General features: G+C 40.7%; 1 protein-coding gene across 4 annotated transcripts in view; it reads right to left on the reverse strand.

Annotated features, from left to right (window-relative positions):
- Positions 1-20,208, reverse strand: part of UTRN (utrophin) — a 457,676-nt gene that overhangs the window by 419,335 nt on the left and 18,133 nt on the right. The window contains exon 1 of one of the 4 annotated variants that reach the window (XM_074368227.1): positions 1,215-1,360. The exons of the other annotated variants lie outside the window; for them this stretch is intronic. Within the exon in view, the coding sequence (XP_074224328.1) occupies positions 1,215-1,284 (70 nt within the window). The 5' untranslated portion in view covers positions 1,285-1,360. Of the gene's footprint in view, positions 1-1,214; positions 1,361-20,208 lie in introns of those variants that run through there. 4 annotated transcript variants of the gene reach the window in all.

Below are 20,208 nucleotides of genomic sequence, written 5' to 3' on the forward strand. Positions count from 1 at the left end.
ATTAGTATGGTGACAAGTGTGCTGAAGTAAACAACAGGACAAGTAGCAGGAATAACAGGACAGATCTACTACAGATGGGTAGTCAGGGCAGGCATCTCAGAAGAGGTGCAATTTAATCCAGTGCCCAATTAGAGCAGAAGGGGCTAGCCAAGAGCTGGAGGGAGGTATCCCAGGCAGAGGAAAGAGCCTGCAAGGAGGCTGTTTCCACAGCTGCAAGCTGGCCATGGCTGAAGCATGGGCAGCGCCAGAGGAGGCTCATTTATAAGTACGGAAACGGCGTCTCACCACGTAACTCATCCAACATGCCTTTGCCCTTACACACCACTTTCCCCTCAGCCTGGAATCCCTCCCTTCCACACTCTCCTCTGCCATCTCGCAGGTTCCTCCTTTGGGGAACATTCCCTGACTCTCCAAGGAAGAGTAAGACTACAGAAGTTAATCCCTCCTAATCCGCAGTCCCACAGCACCTGCCACTGTGAGACCCCTCCACATCCTGCACTAAGTGGCTGGTTCAAAAACTGCTTAGCAGGGGTCTTGCTTTATTTGTCTCTGCTTCCCAACAGCCTATCCCAGAACTCGGCACCAGCAGACATGAAATAATGACAAGTGAGTGAGTGAACAAACCAAGAGAGGAATGGACAAGTGGAATGAAGGCAGGAGGGCCACCAAGGCCAATTCATGACTCAGCCTTGGACATCTGGAATCGCACCACGGTCAGACAATTAACCCGTTTACAGTCTAGGGGGCAAGATGAGGTCTATCCCCATATGATTTTCATACAACAAACACTGTGGGGGCAAATCGGGCATCACAGAGAAGTGACAGAATAATTTTCACAGAGTATCATTAGATATGAGCACTGATCCATTCACACTCGACAAGCAGGCATGAAGTGCCAGGCGGGGTCCTAGGCTAGGAGGCTGACAGCGGCTCTGTCCTCTGGAAGATCTACGAGGCTAGTAAATGCGGGAATTTCCAAAACATTGTTAATGACTCACGTTATAAGGTTCCTTACATGTAACTAACTTCTTTCATAACATAATTAAAAGAAAAAAAAATTTTGAAATTCCAAGGTCACCCACAGGACAAAATGATTTTGAATCTGCTGCTCAGTAATTTTCACTCTAATTCTTGGCTTACTGAGTCATGCCTAGGTTTCCTCTACAACCAATGCACAAAAGTCTAAAAAGCACAACAGAGTGCGTCTTCTTTACCTGCCTGTGACCCTTCGCCGTCCCCATGTGTAGAGGCGGATGTCACTTCCATTTCTTGCTGGCTCAGCATGTCCTCCGAAGGCAGTTAAGGTTCACAAACCAACCGTGCATGTTTTCTGAAGTCACAAAGACCTGTGTACCCCTCGGCTGCAGAGTGTGCTTTGATGGATTCAAATTGAAAAAAAAAAGGGCCCAACACTATGGGAATCGTGGGGAGAGGAGTCCCTCCCCAACTGGCCCTACCAGAATGGCTGCATTCCTGCCCCCCCCCCCCTACACAGCCCAATCCCGGTCTACTCGGGCTGGGCCTCTGCCAGGCCATGGAGCCTTGTTGCCTTAAAACCCTTAAAATGTGTGGCAACACTTATCTGCCTAGGAAAAGCCAGACAGGTGAGGTATACACATTTCCACAAACACTGCTGTTCAATTTGCTTAGATGACAGAGGAGCCTAACACTTCCTCCATTCTCCTCAGGTTTTCCTTCACTTTCTGCCAAATGAAACTTGGGTGAGGAAAAATGTTTAAGAATTAAACAATGAAAAATGTTCCTAAGTGTCCAGCTCTTGCAAGAGAGCTTGCTCTCATCAATTTTACAATCAATTTTTTCAACCTGTATACTCCAAACTAATCTCTGAAGCTTTTAGGGATCTAGCCATTAATACACTAAATAATACACGTTGTCAAGCTAAAAGGTAAATGATGCCTCTCTGAACAGGAGCAAAAACACTACTGAGTAAAACACAAACTGCACCTTTTTTGCAACCTCAACACGCAGCCCTCTGCTCGCAGCATTCCCAACCCCTGTCCTCATTCAGGTCTTCCGTGGGCCCAGATCCACCCTCGGTTTAAGTGCCAACTTAAATGTGGCTTCCTTAAGGAGGGCTTCCCTCACCACTAGCACCCATCCCAGGCCCGGTGAAGCCCCCTCATGGCATTTTAGAACTGGATTTCAATATGACTTGTTTTCCTTTGTAATTAATGCCATATATGTTCTTTTATGCATTTAAAACCTTTTGTCTAGATTCACCAAACTGCCAATGGGGTTGATGAGTTAAAAAAAAAAAAAAAAAGAGAAGCATGTGATGGGGATAAAAAATAAAAACCTTAATCTATATCATTATCATGAGATATAAACATTTGCTATATCAAAAAAATACTTATATTCTGTTAGAAGGGGTTGAACATATTTTTACTCACTAGGAAAAAGAATAAAACATTTCTAAAAGATATATTATTTAAAATAAACAATTATCAAATTAAGCAGTTTTTTTTAATAATACTAACAGGTATTCCAATAGTTTTAGTATAAAACAACTTTAAAAGAAGAAATTCTCAGGGGACATTTACAAGTTTAATAGTTACTCTACAGTCCAATTATTAGATATCCTTGACGTATTCTTATTTTTTGAGAATAACTGACATATAACATTGTATTAGTTTTAAGTGTACAACACAAAGAATTGATATATGTATATACTGCCAAATGATTACCACCATAAGAAATTTAATAAACATCCATCACCACACACAGTTACAGTTCTCTTTCTTGTGACAAGAATTTTAAGATCTACTCTCTTATCAGCTTTCAAACACACAATACAGTATTGTTAACTATAGTCACTATGCTGTACATTAAATCTCCAAGACTTATTTATACTATAACTGGAAGTTTGTAGCTTTTGACCGCCTTCACCCATTCCCCTCACCCCACCCCCCAACTCCCTGCCCCTGTAATCACCAATCTGTTCTCTGTATCTATGAGTTCAGGTTGTTTTTGTTTTTGTTTTAGAATCCACAAATAAGTGAGACCATACAGTATTCATCCTCTTCTGTCTGACTGATTTGGTGTAGCATAATGCCCTCAAGGTTTACCACATTTGTTCTCACAAATGGCAGGATTTCCTTCCTTTTCGTGGCTGAATAATATTCCTGTGTGTGTGTGTGTGTGTGTGTGTGTGTGTGTGTGTGTGTCTGTGTCTGTGTCTGTGTCTGTGTCTGTGTCTGTGTGTTTGTATGTATCTCGTGTCTTCTTTATTTACATGTCAATAGACGTTTAGGTTGTTTCTGTGTCTTGGCTATTGTCAAAAATGCTGCAAAGAACACAGGAGTGCAGATACCTTTTGGAGATACTGATTTCATTTCCTTCAGCTATATACCCAGAAGTGGGATTGCTGGGTCACATGGTAGTTCTATGTTTAATTTTTTGAGGAACCTCCATACTGTTTTCCACAGTGGCTGCACCAATTTACATCCCCGCCAACAGTGAACAAGGGATTCTTTTTCTCTGCCACTTACTATTTTTTGTCTTTTTGATAACAGCCATTCTCACAGGTGTGAGATGATACCTCACTGTGGTTTTGATTTGCTTTTCTCTAATGACTAGTGACATTGAGCACCTTTTCCACATATTCTTGATAATGATGAAACGTCAACTTTTTTCAGAAAGACTCACCTTTGAGCCACTAAGCCCTTGAGGTTTGCAAAGTATGGATACTAAGCAGGTAGGATTACAAAATTTATCAAACTCCAATTTCTACCAGGTGTTTCCGTAGTTACAACTGGAGGTTCACCCCATCGCATTTCTGTAACAGTTGGGTGAGAATACACACATACCCACCAGGAGGAGTAACAGAGTAATCATTAACACCCTCACTGTGAATTGCTTTAATCAGCCAACCATTAATACCCACAACACTCCAATAACAAAGGAGCTCTGACCGAGGAGGGAGAGGCCAGGACTGGATTGAGTTAGAAGGCCAGGAGCAGCAGAAAAAAGGCTTAGGAAGGTACAAAAAGCAAAGTTTTCATGAATCTTGATGGCACCCAGCAGGTCCCAGCTGCGTGGTTAAGATCGCTCTGGAAGACGAAGAACCACAGCTTTTCTCCCACAGAAATTAAGACAGTTTCTGGCCAGTTCAGTTTGGCAACTCCAGTTACATTCAGTAACGTTCTCAGTCTTCCCCACCAAAAGGAAGATAACAGAAAGGAAATGGTCCCCGCACCCCTGCTCTGTTTTTCGTCCCCTGCCTCCCCCTCTCTCACGCTCTCCTAGTTTACGCTGAAACTGAAGACCGCAAGCTCAAAATCTGCCTGTTTTAATCCACAGCTACATGCCGCATCTTTCAGGAAATTAACAAAATCCCCCTAAGACAGTAAATAGAAATGTGAAGTCCTTCCAGAAGTCCACACACCCCACCATCTCCACCAGAACATTCCCTGGAAATCTGTCTCTTTTCAGACGCAAATCCATCAGATAACCATCAACAACCGACTGCGATTTGAAGGAAATTGAGCAACAAGTTTCCTTGAGAACCAGGTCGCCCGGAGAAAAAGAAAGAACTCTGAGTCTGGGGCCACTGTTTAATCTTGGGAAAGTCATTTCCTCGCTCCCAGACTGAATGAACTGCCTTAATTATCAGGCAAAGGAAGTGGACTAGATGGCCCTTTACAGCATCTTCCAGCACTAAAATTCTGAGATGGTCCATGTTACCACAGCAGCCATCCATGGTTCTTTTAAGTGAGACAGAAGAGCAGAAGGAGGCCCCTTACCTCTAAAACTGGTTTCTAAGTCAGGAAATGCTGGGAAAGAGACCATTATCAGCTTGAAGGTCTGCATGCTCTTAGGGCTCATTTAAAACGTTCCCTTCCTTACATTTGTATTCCATTACAACTACAACTTGTGAAATGTCTAACAGAAAATCTTCCCAGAATCACCAGCAATATGGAAAGTATGTGGTTGTAATGTGCAGAGAAGCTTGTCTCAAAACAATTGGGGTATGTTTCTATTTGCAATTCACATGCACAATAAATGATGTCTAAAGCCACAGAGCTTGTTGGGCCTAGTGGAAGGTATAGAAAATGTTAGGAGAACCATACCTACCCACAGCAAGAAATTGAATGCTGAGAAAAGATAGCTACTGAAAAAACGTAGGGAACCAAAGTACTCATGTGATTGCCAAAAAGTAACATGGTGCAGCATTTTCTATACTGTCGATGAGTTTCTTCAACAAAATGACTTCCAAAGTAAATCTCTCATTGCATATTTCTCAATTTTTACCAAAGTATTAAACGCGCATAGTTTTTTCAGTCAAATAGGACTGCAACAAAATACAGGAGTCCTGCCTCAGTCTTGCTTTCAAGACTATCTATTTATTGTGACATTCATTTATGCATTCCTAAACATTGTGCCCACACTGCTATTTTCTGATTGTCGGTCAGACATTATTTACAGAATTTCTGTTACAGTAATTAAGAACCTACCTGTCTTATATTCATTCTCCCAGTTTCTATCCAGTTTTTTGCATTTCTGATGTCTTATTTTTTATTTCCAAGATCTCTTATTCTCTGAATCTGATTTTTCATAGCATTTTCTTGTTTCAAAGATGTAATTATTGTCCCACATCTCTGATGTGTATAATATCCGATGTCATTTCTCTCCATTTTCCCTAAGCTCCTGTTTCCTGCTGTTCGGGCCACAGAGGCTTTCCTCAAACATCTGACTCCTGGCAGCCCCTTGCATCTCGAAATGAGGCAGTCAAATGCTCAAGTTCTAGGAGCATGGGTATCACCTGCCAACTGGTGGGTGCAAAGTAGGTAATCAAATTCCATGCTGTGACTACACTATACTCCCAGTAAAAGCATCCTCTGACTTGGGCTGGTACAGCTTCAGTAATTCTGAGGTTTCACCCTTCTGATGTCCCTTAATCTTCCTGATGTCAAACCAGAACCTCACCATCCTCTCTGGACAGGGATTCCAAGGCAGAGTTCAGCTTCTCCAGAGAATGTGTAAATCTCTGTCCTCCTGTGCAGGAGAGGAAGAAGGGGAAAGATCTGGGAGTCAAAGTACACTATTTACAGTTTTTAGCCCCAAACTTCTCCCAAGATACGGTGACTTCATACGTAATGAAATTTTATAGTTATAGTATAAAATTACATTTCTTTCCTTTATCTTCAAATGTGAAATTTTACTTTACATTTAGTAATTCAATCCAGGCAAATCACAGCTGCTATTTGGAGACCTCAGTGCAAACTGAGTATACATACCAAAAATACTAACGTGCCTTAAAACTTTATTAAAAATTCAAATGAATTTTGTCTCTGAAAATATATTCTAAAATAAACACAGAAACCCAAAGTTCATATTTACTAAAGAAAAAAGCTATAACTGTATCAAGTATATTAATAATGAAAGAAAAAACACCTACTGTAGATGTTCCTATAACCCAAATGCTCAGTGCCCACGGAACTACCTATAAGTTCTAAAACACAGAAAGCAATTCCCATCATAGGAACATGCTGAAATACAGAAACTATTCTTCAATACTTTCTTTGGGACCAGGAAGACCTTCACAGTTGGATGTCAATATTCCCCTACAAAACCCAGTGAACTTGACTGTGGCTACCTAAGGAGGTTAGAAACTTCTCAAGTCAAACAAAAAGTAGGGTTTTCCAGCATATTCATAAAATTGCAAACTTTTGTCCAAAATACCCGGTTTAGAAGCTTACCTATAGCCTGTCTGATGAAGCCACTTCAAGTCATGTAAGCTCATAAAAAATATTTCACCCACGTTGTGATATACTTTTAATGTACTGCAAAGAAAGACTAGGGGTGAAAGAAAGCGAGAAATGTAATAACGTGTTGTTTATTTTCTTTAAAGCTTTGTTTCTGAGATAGCTGAAGTTAAAAATTAAGATAACTGCTATTAAGTGACTTCAAACGTTAAAGCAAAATAAGCATGAATGTTGTGCTGTATGGATTCTGATCCAGGAATGTTTGATATCCCCTAACATTCAGAACAGAGCATCTCAAAAATGTCTCTTCTTGCTCTTTTCTATCACATTATTAGAGTGGGGCGATTGTTCTGCTCTCATTCAAATGATAATCTTGCCAATTATAATAATCAATTACTCTTGATAAACTAGGAGTTTGGGATTGGCTGATACAAACTACTATGTACAGAATAGATATACAATAAGATCCTATGGTATCGTGCAGGGAAGTATATTCAATGGCTTGCAATAATCTGTAATGAAAAAGAATATGTATATATGTATGTATATATATATATATATATATGTATAGGTATGACTGAATCACTATGCTGTCCACCAGAAACTAATACATTATAAATAAATAAATCAATTTTTAAAAGAGGAATGGAGATGAATGATGCTAAAATATTAACAAATAGTATTTATAGTATCTAATCCACAATTTACCTGGTGGTCATGACAATTTAATGGCCTATTGAAGGAAGTACAATAGATCCAGTCACCAAATTTAAGAATTACTAAGGTTCCTTCTTTCCATCTTTGTGACATAAATGTGGGAATCAGAACTTGACTTCCTAGGCAAGCCAAAAGAGTGCCACTCTCTACATTTAAACAGAATTTACCTTCTAAAAAGATCAAAATCAAATACTCCCTACACACTTTCATATGCCGCAAACCTAAGGCATTCTACTTGCTGGTCCTTTATACGTGTCATCCAGCTCTACGTGTCAAGCATTGTTCAAGGCAGTGACGTAAAATGGTCCATGAAATCCTTTTTCTTTTTCTCCAACGCTCTGTATAGCAAGATATCAGTCTCATTTAACGGGTCCCTGTGTGGAAAGCACTTCTGAGTTAGCTTCTTTAATTTCTAACTGCTAATAAGGAAAAACGGGAAAGGACAGAAGCCCGAAGTGATGAGTCACAACAGTGAGGTTGCTGGTTGACAAGTTCCTGGCCCACAAAGTCACCCGCAGGGCCACTGTGAAAGGCCACTCATAGACTTTTGGGGAGTGGATGATATAGGTTCCCAGACGAGAGACAGTGAATCCAGGCTACACATCTGATGCAAGACACAATGCAGGGAGTCACAGAGATGTCTGGCATACCAACATCCAGAAAATTGAAGTCTTCACTTAACAAATAGAAACAGCCAGATCAACCCAAAAGGTCCGTATATACCATGCAACAGAAACCAGCTTCCATTCTTTAAATCACAGTTGATCCCTGAACAAGGTAAGGGTTAATACAGACTAATCTTACTAATCAAGAGTATAACTTAAACTTGCCCTGCTATATCCGTGGTTCCTTCCCGTGTGGATAGTCAACCAACTACCCAGCTGTGTAGCACTGCAGCATTTACTACTGAAAAACAGCCACATATTAGCGGCCCCACCCAGTTCAAACCAGCATTGCTCAAGGGTCAACCATATATCATTGTTAGATTTTCTTGCAGTAGGTAACTTTGGACTTATTTACTATGATTATTATTTGCTTAGAGTTAAAGCCTAAGCACTGAGAAGTACTACAGGGTAATGATTTAGACTGTGGCACAGCCAGTAGGGTTTAAATTCTAGCCCTGCCATTCAAGACCTGTGCTACATTGGGTAAGTTAATAAACTCCTTTGTGCCTTAGTTTCCTCACTATAAAATGGGGATAGTAATAGAAGTGCCACTGTCATAATGCTGTTGTGAGAATTAAATAAATTCATGTGTGTGTGTCCACACGTATGTATACGTATGTGTGTACAAACACATACACACATATGCGGGTGTTTATGTAAATAAATAACATTAAAACAGTTACATAGTGGCTGGCATAGGAAGCATGTGAACACCATTAAGCTACTCTCCTTGTTACTGCAATGCTTTTTGTACACCAGACTTTCTCATGTGGTGTTCCAGATTAAAGCTAGCAAACACTAAACACATGCAAATGCATTTAATATGATGAGATAGAGACTACTGAAAATTATCAGCTGATTTCAAATGTCTGTGCCCATACAGCCATCCAAACACAGTAAGTTTATCTGAGTGCCTTCAACCAGCACCTTGCCCCACTCCATCCCCATTAGCAGAAAAAGGCCATAAGAGAATATGGCAAATAAAGCACAAGCAGCATCTCGGAGTTGAGAAAGTACTTCACAGACTTTAAAAAAGCTGACTTGGGTGAATGTTCCCAGTACTAAATGAGGCTTATGCGAGGCAATCATCGATTTGAATGCTAGTATGTCACAAAGGCAGGGCTGGAAAACAGTGAATGGCACTAATTGTGTTGATGAATGTTTTTGTCTCCGTAATCCTACCTGCGAAAAACTGTCCTTTGCTCCAGAGTCCACCTTTCTCACCTTAGTTTGCACACTTCCTCGTTCTCCTGCTGTTCCCCTTACTCCCTGTCCTGTGAAACTCGACCACAGGGTCACACTGTGTGAGCATCAGGCATGTGCCAGCCAGCGCAGTAGCCAGAAACATGGATCGGAAATCATTCAGCCAGACCTGGTATCTTGAACCAAGAGATGTACCTGCTGTCTCACTCAACAGCCCGCAGAAGGTCAAGATCCAATGGCACAAGGGGAAAGGGAAGGTGGGAACGAAAGCAGAAAATAACAATAATAGTAATGACACAACATATGATGGAAAAGGATCTGAAAATATGTATGTGTATGTATATGTGTAACTGAATCACTTTGCTGTACACCAGAAACTAACATGGTAAATCAGCTACACTTCAATTAAAAATAATAATAATAATAATAATGACAACAACAAAAGCAAAAGCCTCTAAGAGTATTAGCTGGACATTATTTTTTTTTTAATTCAAGTATACTTTTAATTAAAGTAAAGTAAATTAATACATAGCTTAATTAAAGTTTTTTGTTGTTGAGTGATATGAGTTCTTTTCTTTTTATTGAAGTATAGTCAGTTATAATGTGTCAGTTTCTGGTGTACAGCATAATGTCCCAATCATGCATATATATATATATATATATATATATATACACACATACATACACATATATATATACACACACATATATATATATTCATTTTCATATTCTTTTTCATTAAAGGTTATTACAAGATATTGAATATAGTTCCCTGTGCTATACAGAAGAAATCTGTTTTTTTTTAATCTAGCCAGACACTCTTAATTCATTTAATCTTCACAGCAAACTCTCCAGATCCATTAAATATAGTAGAATCACTCTTTTCCTTCTACTTACTCCCCAGATTTAACATCTTTAAAAATTTACTGTAAATAACTTGGGACCCAAAATTGAAAAAGAGACAATGTCTCAGATAAATCTCACGGTATGTAAAATTCTATAGGAATCTACCAGGCTTTCTTATTTACAGAAATGATGACAAGATGCAGAAGGATATCAGTGACCCAAGTTACTCTTGAGGAACAATAATCTAAATCCCTAGTACCAAGTGAGTGTCTCATAAAGCAAACAACTGAAAGCATTTTACCAACAAATCCCTCAGTGTCGAGGTCTCTGGCGATGGGCAACACATAAGTACAGAAACCCTGGCACAACCCAGAGTGGTAGAGCTGGTCTTCTGGTCTCCTTGGAGAAAGGCTCTGTTGCCCTGATTATGAACTCTATAATAGAATATTTGGCTTTTGTACCTTTTTTGCAGGAAGGTGACTTTCAGTAACCATACGATATATATTAAGCTTTTTGTAAAAGTTAATATTTTGCAAAATAAAGTTATTTTAAAAAAAAAAACTCCCAAGGTGATCGATGCCTGATCGACAGACACATTACCTTGGGCCATGACACTATATGGATAAAACGCATGTGGCTTAATTCAGAAAAATACAGAAGAATATTAAGAAGAAATAGCCTAATTTTATATTATTCAAATGTACTAACATTATAAATCAACTATACATCAATAAATACATATATTATACACATTTACTTTAATTCAAAAAAAATTTCAAACAAGTTTGTCTTTTTTCCTATTTTCTCAAAAGAGATTATACAGGACTGAAGCTAAGCAACACCGTTTTTCTTGCTATCTTCTCAAATAGACCTACGGAGTAAGAAAAAAGGAATATGCTTAAGGAAGACTTTTCCTCAAAGAACCGGGGCTGGCGGAGACTCCAGGGCACAGCATCTTTAGCAGAATTATTGTGCAGCCTCCTGACAGTTGCCAAGCATTTTCAGTATAAATGACAGAGTAATAAAAAATCCTAAAAGCAGAGTACCTAAGCCAAAAATGAAACTCAGGAAAAAAAAGAGAGAGAGAGAGATAATAGGTCAAAATGGTAAAACATAAGGACTTGAGGTTTGTCAAAAAAAAAAAAAAAATCCCATCTGGAAGCTATTTTCAGGAAAGAAACGAAGAACAAAACCCAGCAAGAAAGCTTACGTTAAAAATTACCAACTGTGAGAGCAGAAATGTATGCAACACTATGGGGAAAGTGCCTAAGACAGGATCGAGGATCAAAGGGTTTCTTGACAGGAAAGCCAGGACCACGTTTTAAAAAATTAATTTATGAAAAGAAAGGTAAGAGTAGGTATTAGCCTCACATTACAACAATTTGATAACTGGCCAAGATAATAGGATCTTTTTCAATTTGTTGCTGATTTTAAAGCAAATCACCTGAGAACTTCTTCCTGTCTCTGTTTTAAAAACTATTTTATAAATTTGTACCTGGCTGACAATAAAGGATGCCACAAGTCAGAGTCCTATTAGTCTAGATATCATGTATAGCTGAAGAGAGCTTTCTCCGTTATCATTCACTGTCCCATTATGAGGATCCAGGGAAAAGGTTTGGGGGGGGCTCAGGGCCATGGGGGGAAAAAAACTGTTTCACATTAATACATGTCCTTTTGAAAATATATGGGTGATGTCAATCCTGTAACTAACCATTTTCCTCTTTGCATTGCCTAATGGACATTCTGAAACAAATCTGCACCCAAGGTTTAGCAATGGGACTGGGCATCTTATATAAAGCAAGCGGAATTTCTGTGTACTCCTCTTGGCCTAATCTTACTAATCAATTCATTTCTTCCCTTCTCTGCACTTTTGTTCATTTTTTTCCCCCAAACTCTATTTCTTATGTGACTTTCTGTAGGAATCTAGAATAAGACAGAGTCTTTTAAATATCACAAAAAAACTTACTGTAAGACCTGACTAGTAACTCAGATGTATCCTGGTCTATAAAACAGAAACAACTGTATCACCCCCACAGAATTAGTGTAGGGAGCGAATGAAATAATGTATGTGAAAAAGTCCCAGCATGTAAACTGACCTCTCTGCCTCCTCCTCTTTCAGGAAATACTTTCTCAACCCAAAATTAATTTTCCTCATGTTCTCTGGATTTAGCGAGCAATCAATTAGTGCACACATTGTTAGCTTTTATGGTGTAACTAACTGGTTACAATTCCAAAAGGTTAATGTACACCCAGATACCTCCCATAAAAAAAAAAAAAACATTGACTTTGACTAAGACTCCTGGACCCATACATTACGTGAAGTAAAAGTTTAACAAATTACGTTGAAGTTTAAATGAGGGTCATGTATGAAGACACCACAACAAAGGGATTGGTATACTAATACACTTACCCAGACCTTCCAATTTCCGACATTTTCTTTTAATTTTATTGCGTTTCCCAACTCAGTGGTACAGAAACTAGCTCACTGTAACCTAAACCACAGGAACAAGAGCTATGACGTCAGTCAGACCCAACAACTGACACTTGCTCCAAATAAGAATCAATATTGGTCTATCTGTTTCTTAATATAACAATGAAAGAAGAGTAGTGAAGGATGAAACATTGGGGGAAACAGATGCTGAAAGCCCACAGCTGTCTCTTCCACATGGGAGGAGGGAGTGTGCAGAGAACAAAACTGACCAGGATGCAAAGGAGCCCGGAGTCCCCAGCTCTGGAGATGAGCTTCCGCAGCTCCCAGTGCCACAGCATCCTCCTCTGTCAAATGGTACTCATATCTAGTCCCCTGGGTCATTATAAAACAATTGCTAGGCTTCTAACATGGATGAAATGCTTTTTAGGCAGATCCCTACTCATGCCAAGCTGCCACATTCGAGTATGAAGTCTGTACACTGCATGAAGGTACCAGGCCAGGAGGCAGAGGGGCTGAAACCCTGCCAGCACAGTGACTCCAGGGAGAAAGAACACCTTTTCCTTTGCACAAAAGCAGAGCCCACTTAGTAAGTGCATCCATCAGACTGTGTGCGTCCCTCCAGGGGGGACGCCTCTGTCCAACTGCCCACCTAGAGGGGCTGCTTTGGCCTAATATTCATGAAGACAAAATACAGCCAAGCAGCCCTAACTAATAGATCCACTGAACTGACCACCTCTCCAATACCTCTGGAGCGCCCAAGGCAACTGCTATGAGAACAGGAACAAGAGTCTGGAACTGGGCCCTGATCAAGTAGTGTCAGAACCTCAGCCAATTTCCCCTCCCCTGACCTCTTCTATCACATCGAACACCCAAGCCTTCCCCTCTCTGCCCTGCATTTTACCCACGTCCTGCCCACACTGCCATCGGTCCAGGAACAGTGCCCTGACCCACTGCCCCTGCGAGGTGTGAAGGAGGAAGCCATAAAGCTGCAGGAAGGAGGAACATCTACAGACAATCCCAGCCCCTGGACCCTGCTCCCTGCCCTGCTTGGTGAGCCTAAGAGGCCTTTTATCAAGAAGCAATGTTATAAAATAGGACAATTACCTCCAATGGCACTATTAGTGCTGTAGTGCTTCCATTAAATGTGAAATAGGATTCTGCAAGCCAACTAATATTTTAGAGTTTCAAACACTCAAATCAGAAACTTTTTATAGTACAGTTAAGTGCCCAGACCAGGGGTCTCTGGGCCCCTCCTCTTGGTCTCAAGCAAGTCACTCCATCTCACTAAACCTCTGTTTCCTTATCTGTAAAAGAGAAAGGAAGAAGAGGAACAGAGACAGAGAAAGGAAGAGGGAGGAAGTAAAAAAAAAAGAGACAAAGAGAAAAAGAAAGAAAGAAAAAAGGGTAATAAAATATCTTCCTCTAGGTGTAGTGCTGTGAGCACTACAAAATGCAACACATGGGAGTGTCTGGCACAGAGTAAACACTGAGAAAACAGTAACCACTACAGGTGCACAATCCCTTAACCATGATAGCAGCATCCCAAAAGTTCTGAAAATCAAAGGCTTTCTCATAACCCATTTGGCAGCAAAACATGACCTGAACTGACCGGAGGCTATCTATAACCTTGTTTATGCTCTGTTTGTGTGAATATTCATACATTGTAATGCAGAAATATTAATGTATTTAATTACAGGGTGCTGTCCCAAACTCCCCCAGAGACATTCCATAATATATGGTGTATGTATCGTAAGCTCTCTGAAACAAACCAAAAATTCATTTATTCTGAAACACATCTGGTTCCAGGGTTTTGGGTATGGTTTTGAGGGTGTGTCATAACCCATCCGTAAACTGAATGAGGTGGTGGTTTGCAGAATCAACCCAAGAGCAGTCTTAAATGCTGGATTTCAAGTACATTTTCCATCAGCAAGCTGTCCAAGACTGCACGCAGCAGTGGCTCAGCCCTGGGACAGGTCAGGATCGGAGTCCTGGGTCTAAGCTGGCCAGGCACAGGGTCAGAGAAGGCAAAGCTGAAAGGCTGAGCAGGGAGGGGATATGGAAACCAAGCCCATGCATTACTTCACTGCTCTCAGAGCACATGAGCCATCAAGCACATTCTTATAACTTGTTTAGTCACTTTTTTTCCCTAAATTTTCAAAGTGAATCTAGTTTTCATTCCCAACACTGGCTCCCTCAAGTCTGGGCAAACTGCCATTGAATCACAAGGGCCACTCAAAGGATTTTTTTTAAGCTGTTGAAAACATTAAGCTAAATAAGTGGATATTCTCCAGCCTCCTTCACTGTGTCCTTCCCCACCCTTACCATCCATTAAAATGACACTCCATTCAGTGCAAAGATATTCCACTGTCAGTGGATTAAATATATAACGTGTATACTATAAGTGATAAATATGAGTAAAATGAAGCACGAAAAATGAAGCAGTAAATGGGGAAAGTGGAAAAGTTTAAGAACCAAATCAAGTTACTAGTTCCCTTTATAGTACCATCCTTAGACCTAGACAAGAGGGGCCCTGCCTTCAACACTGCCTTTTCGAGGGCTCTATCCTAGCCTCTTCCAGCCCCAACCCTCCCCATGAGATGGAGAGAACACAGGGTCAAGGGGATAGGTGCACCCACAGCCCATGTACTCTCTTCTGCCCACATGAGCCCTGAGCGCACTTCCCAAGGGTGAGCCAAACCACCGTTTGCAAGTGCAATCCGGAGAGAGACCATGGAGGTTTGGCCAGGGTGATCACCAACTTGTGCAGAATGGAGCAGACATGGGAAAAGGAGGCGTAAGTCCAGCTCTCCCTGCCTCCATGTTCTGGTGCAGAACTCTGGGGAGGTGCAGAATTCTAAATTCAAACTCAGCCCACCAAGTTATTATAAAAGTGTATTTGGCATTATCCACTCTCCCCTTCTTTTTTTTTTAATCAGAAATCCAGCCCTCTCCCCACTCCCCTGCAATTTTCAGCTCAGTACATGGCTGCCTCACCACAAATCACAATTCTCAACCTCCCTAGCAGATGGAGGAGACCATGTGACCACGCTGCAGCCAATGAGACGGGAAAAGGAATCATGACTACAACTCTGGGTCACATCCTTCCAGAAGGAAATTGCTTATTTTTTACTCCTTCTCTTTCCCCTTTCCCTGGACTAGAACTTGGACATCACGTTGAGGGGCAGCCACAAGCAAGAAAAAGAGAAAACACTGCGGCAGGGGAGAACCACAAGAAAGAAGGAACCAGGATCCCTGAGAGACCCTAGGGAGCCGGGCCACCGTGGCACCCACCAACTCTGCACTGTAAGCTGAGAGGGAAAAAAACTTTGCTCTTGTTTGAGCCACTGAATTTGGGGTTTCTTTGGTTTAGCTTCTTTCTAAGTAATATGTTTGCAAATGATCTAAATAAACTGGTTATAAAGTAGATATTTGGGGGTAGGCTAAGGCATTCAAAATGAGTCAACTATAGAGACCTTAGACAAAACACTATCACAGCAAGCCTTAGCAAGAAATATATATATATTTAGAGAGAGAGAGAAAACAGAAAGGGAGGAGGGATTTCATATGCAGTTATTTTTTTCAAAAATCCTACCAGAAAATGTATCAAATATATAGTTAAACACAAAAGAAAAAATAAACAAAAGAGTCCCAAATGAGAATTAATCAGAGCATCTAAAGGTCTACAGAGTGACCTAAAATGCTCAGTCTATCCAAGAACGTTTTCTTATTGAATATAAAAAAGCAAAATTTTGGATATACTTAAAAAACAAAAACATAAATTCCGCTCGTGTGATATGATTAAAGCTATTGTTACACGCTTATTTTAAAAGAATGAAAAGAATTCAACCACCATTATAAGTTCTTTCATGGTAGTAACAGCTAACCTTCACTAAGTGCTTCTATGTACCAAAGTAATTTTATACAAATTAATTTAATTTTTAAAACAACAACACAAAGAAGGAAGTACCATTACTACACCCACTTTATTGATAAGGAAATTGAGGTACAGAGCAGCTAAGCAATCTGTCCAAGTTCACAGAGCCCATAGGTGACCATGTTCAGATTCAAAACACCATCTTCCGATACGGCTTTGAACCACTCCCTATAGTATAGCTGAAGGAGTGCTGATAAAATTTTTAGATCTTGTAGGATTTCCTCACTCTGCTTTTCAGATACCTTATGAAATAACATCAGGCTATACTTGACCCTTAACCCAATTCAGAGATAAAATGCTTATCCCAAATGCTATCATATAATTCTTTCTGTAAGCCCGACAATATTGCTTGCAAGAAGCCACGTGTATAGAATATTTGGGATGGTCACAAGATCAGTGCAGACAAAACTGACATTACAGCAATGAGGAAAAAGACAATTCCCAGCACAGCTTTGACAATTAAATGCTGGCAATTTGGTTTTCTGGAGCTTCTAAAGCCATCAGTGTGAGATCATCTAGCCCACCCTCATTACACTAAAAGAAAAGCCAATTTATTGCACAGAGAAACTGAGTAATTTATTCAAGGTCACAAAGCTGGATGTTTGCAGAACAAAACTAGAACCTAATTCCTCTCTGAGACTAAGGTAAATTCTTTCTTTTAAATAGGGTACCCAGGTTTTCTACAATTTATCAACTAAAGCAGTGATTTTCATTTATATTCCAAAAACCATGAAAGGCCCTCAGGGGCTTGAGGTGAGCTTCCCATCACTCCCACCCCCTAGAGCTACTCCCTGCCGGTCAGCTTGCCGGAAAGAGACCAGTAAAACAGGCCTCCAGGCCTCGGCCTCCATCTAAGACAAGTTTCCAGGAAGACTTCCAAGGCAAAAGAAAGGAAGGAAGGAAAGAAAAATCGCAATCACATAACAAAGCAGAGTATTAGCATCCTGACTTCCAAGAAGCCTATACTTGGGCCCTTTTGGAGTGTTTAGTCTAAAGAAAGTGTCCTATTGCCAGAATTCATCTCAGAAAAATAATCGTCCTCATTTCATTAAATGGGCATCTTTGTGCCAAATAACAAGTTAACATATTCTCAGAAAAAAAGGGTAATCCTGAAAAAGAAAAGGCAGTTGATAACCTTACACTGACATATATTTACATGACATTGGCCTTACTTAGTTTTCTCATTTCCTGTCTGTTGAAAACATCAAGTGGTCTGTCTGCCAACCAGCATCTGGGAAACCGCCATAGGCTAATACACAGCTAGCCAATCAGTACAAAAAAGATATAATAAAGAAGAAACTGATATTTGTCTCAGGGATCACACGTTTATTGAAAGCAATGAAAAACCATACATTTCTTGAGCATGTACTATGTGCCAGAGACTGTTCTCGACGCTAGCAATTTAACCCAGACAAAAGACCCGCCCTGATGGAGTTTACATTCCAGTGGAAAGAGACAAAAATCAGCAAACCAAATAAGTAAATTGTAGAGTGTGCCCGCAGGCAAGAAGTGCTGTGGGGAAAAATGAAGCTGGGTAAAGTGGATGGAGAGAGCTGAAAAAAGAGGGTTTGCAGTTTTAACTGGCTGTGTACAATGAGCAAGAGGGTCAGGAGTGATGAAGAATCTTTCAGGGCCCCGTGGGTCACTGTCAGGTCTTTAGCTTTTATCCTAAGTAAAACGGGAAGTGGCTGCAAAGGTGTGAACCTAGAATGACATCATCTACTTCTCTTCTTATGAGGCGCACTGTGCTGCTGGCTGAGACCAGCATTAGGGGGACAAGGAAGGGAAGCAGGGAGACCAGTGAGGCAACGACTGCAGAAATTCAGGCCAGCGTAATGGTGGCCTAGACCGTGGCGGTGGCAGTGGAGACGGTAAAATATGACTAGGAATCTGTGTTTGGAAAATAGAGCCAATAGGATTTGCTGATGGATTGGATGTGGTTGTAAGAGAAAGAAAGGACAACAGGGATGACTCCAAAATTTTCAACCTTCAACCAAGCAACTGGAAGAATTAGACTGCCTTTAAGAGAGATGCGCAAGACCGTGGGATCAGGTTCAGCTTGTGGGGAGGTCAGAGTTCAGATCTGAACATACAGGTGGAGATGGCAAGTGGGCAGTTGGAGATACAAGTATAGAGCTCAGGGGCGAGGTCTGGGCTAAAGGTAGAAATTTAAGTCCAGTGTTCAAATGGTATTTAAAACCACGAGACTAGGGAAATGACAAAGTGGTGCTAAGGAAGAGGTCCAAGGACTACGCCCTGGATCGTCCAGTGTTAGGAAGAAGAATCAGTGAAGGAGAATGAGAAGGAAACCGGGACAGTCGGTGTATCTTGGAAGCCCAAGTGAAGGAAGTGTTTCACGGAGGAAGGAATGATTTACAGTGTTGATGCAACTGAGAGATCAAGCAAAATGAGGACAAGAACTGATCACTGGATTCAGCAATAGGAGGAAGTCTCTAGTAACTTTGCTAAGAGCAATTTTAGTTGAACAGCAGGGGCTATACACTTAAGTGCCATTAAGGTGGTTTTGAGAGAGAATGCAAGGAGAGGAAATGCAACAATGGGCATATAAAACCCTTCTGAGGAAGTTGTTCATAAAGGGGAACAGAGAAATGAAGTGATAGCTGGAGAGAGAAGTGGAGGATCAAGAGGGAAGTTTTTTAAGGAGAAGAAGAATAATCACTGGTATGTGTATGGAAAAAATCCATTAAGAGGGAAATAGCAAGGATGCCAAAGGGAGGGGAAAGAAGTCCTTGAGTAAGCAAGAGAGGATGCGATACCATTACACAGTTGGGGTGGTCTTGGGTTGGTGCCAATTGGTGGTAGATGTGGCGTCAAACCTTATATATGAATACGTCACAGGTCACTTGGATTCCTCTTCAGTTTATTTCAGTTTTCTTAGGACAAGAGTAAATAAGCAAAGTTATCATCTAAGAGTCAGAATGCAGAGGAAGGGGTGAATGTTTCAGGAGAGAAGAGATGCTATTAAATAATCATGGAGAACAGTGGAAGATGACTGCCAAGTAGCATGACGGTCTCACATGTGATCATGAATTATACTGAGATGAGGAACTAAGGATTTTTTTTCTCCAGCCATGTTCATCTGCATGGGGGCAGGTACAGAATAGGTGGAGAGTTAGAGTTAACTAGGGGCGGATTTTGACACAGCTGTGATAAAGCAAGAACAGCAGGGGAATTGAAGGCATAAATAAGAAAGGAGTGATTCTGACTGACCATGCAATCTCAGTAAGGGGCAAAGAGAGGATATGAAGGGATGGGCAACAGCATAATGGTACAAGGATCCATGGATTAGAGGCCCTGCCAGAGCAGAGACTGCTCCAGTTCTGACACAAGAGGGAGTGGACTCGAAGTACCAGATGTGGTGGGCAGGAAATGTGACACTTGAAATTCAGATTATGGAGGGGCTGCTGTCCTAAATGATGACATGGTTTGGCCAGGATATAAACACCATTGGAAAGCGAGGTCTTCCAGTGAGGACCACTACTCTTCCTCGTGAGTATGGGAGAACCTGGCCAGTTTTCAAGTGACAAATATACCACTTGTCATTTGAAAAATGTTTGCTGTTAGAAAAAAAGCATTGAGATACCCAATCCACCTGAGCTTGATGAAGCACAAGTTACACTCATTAAAAAAAAAACAAAAAAAAAAACTGAACCAGACTGTTAATTA

The sequence above is a fragment of the Camelus bactrianus genome, chromosome 8 (genome assembly GCF_048773025.1).
Source record: "Camelus bactrianus isolate YW-2024 breed Bactrian camel chromosome 8, ASM4877302v1, whole genome shotgun sequence".
Taxonomy (NCBI): domain Eukaryota; kingdom Metazoa; phylum Chordata; class Mammalia; order Artiodactyla; family Camelidae; genus Camelus; species Camelus bactrianus.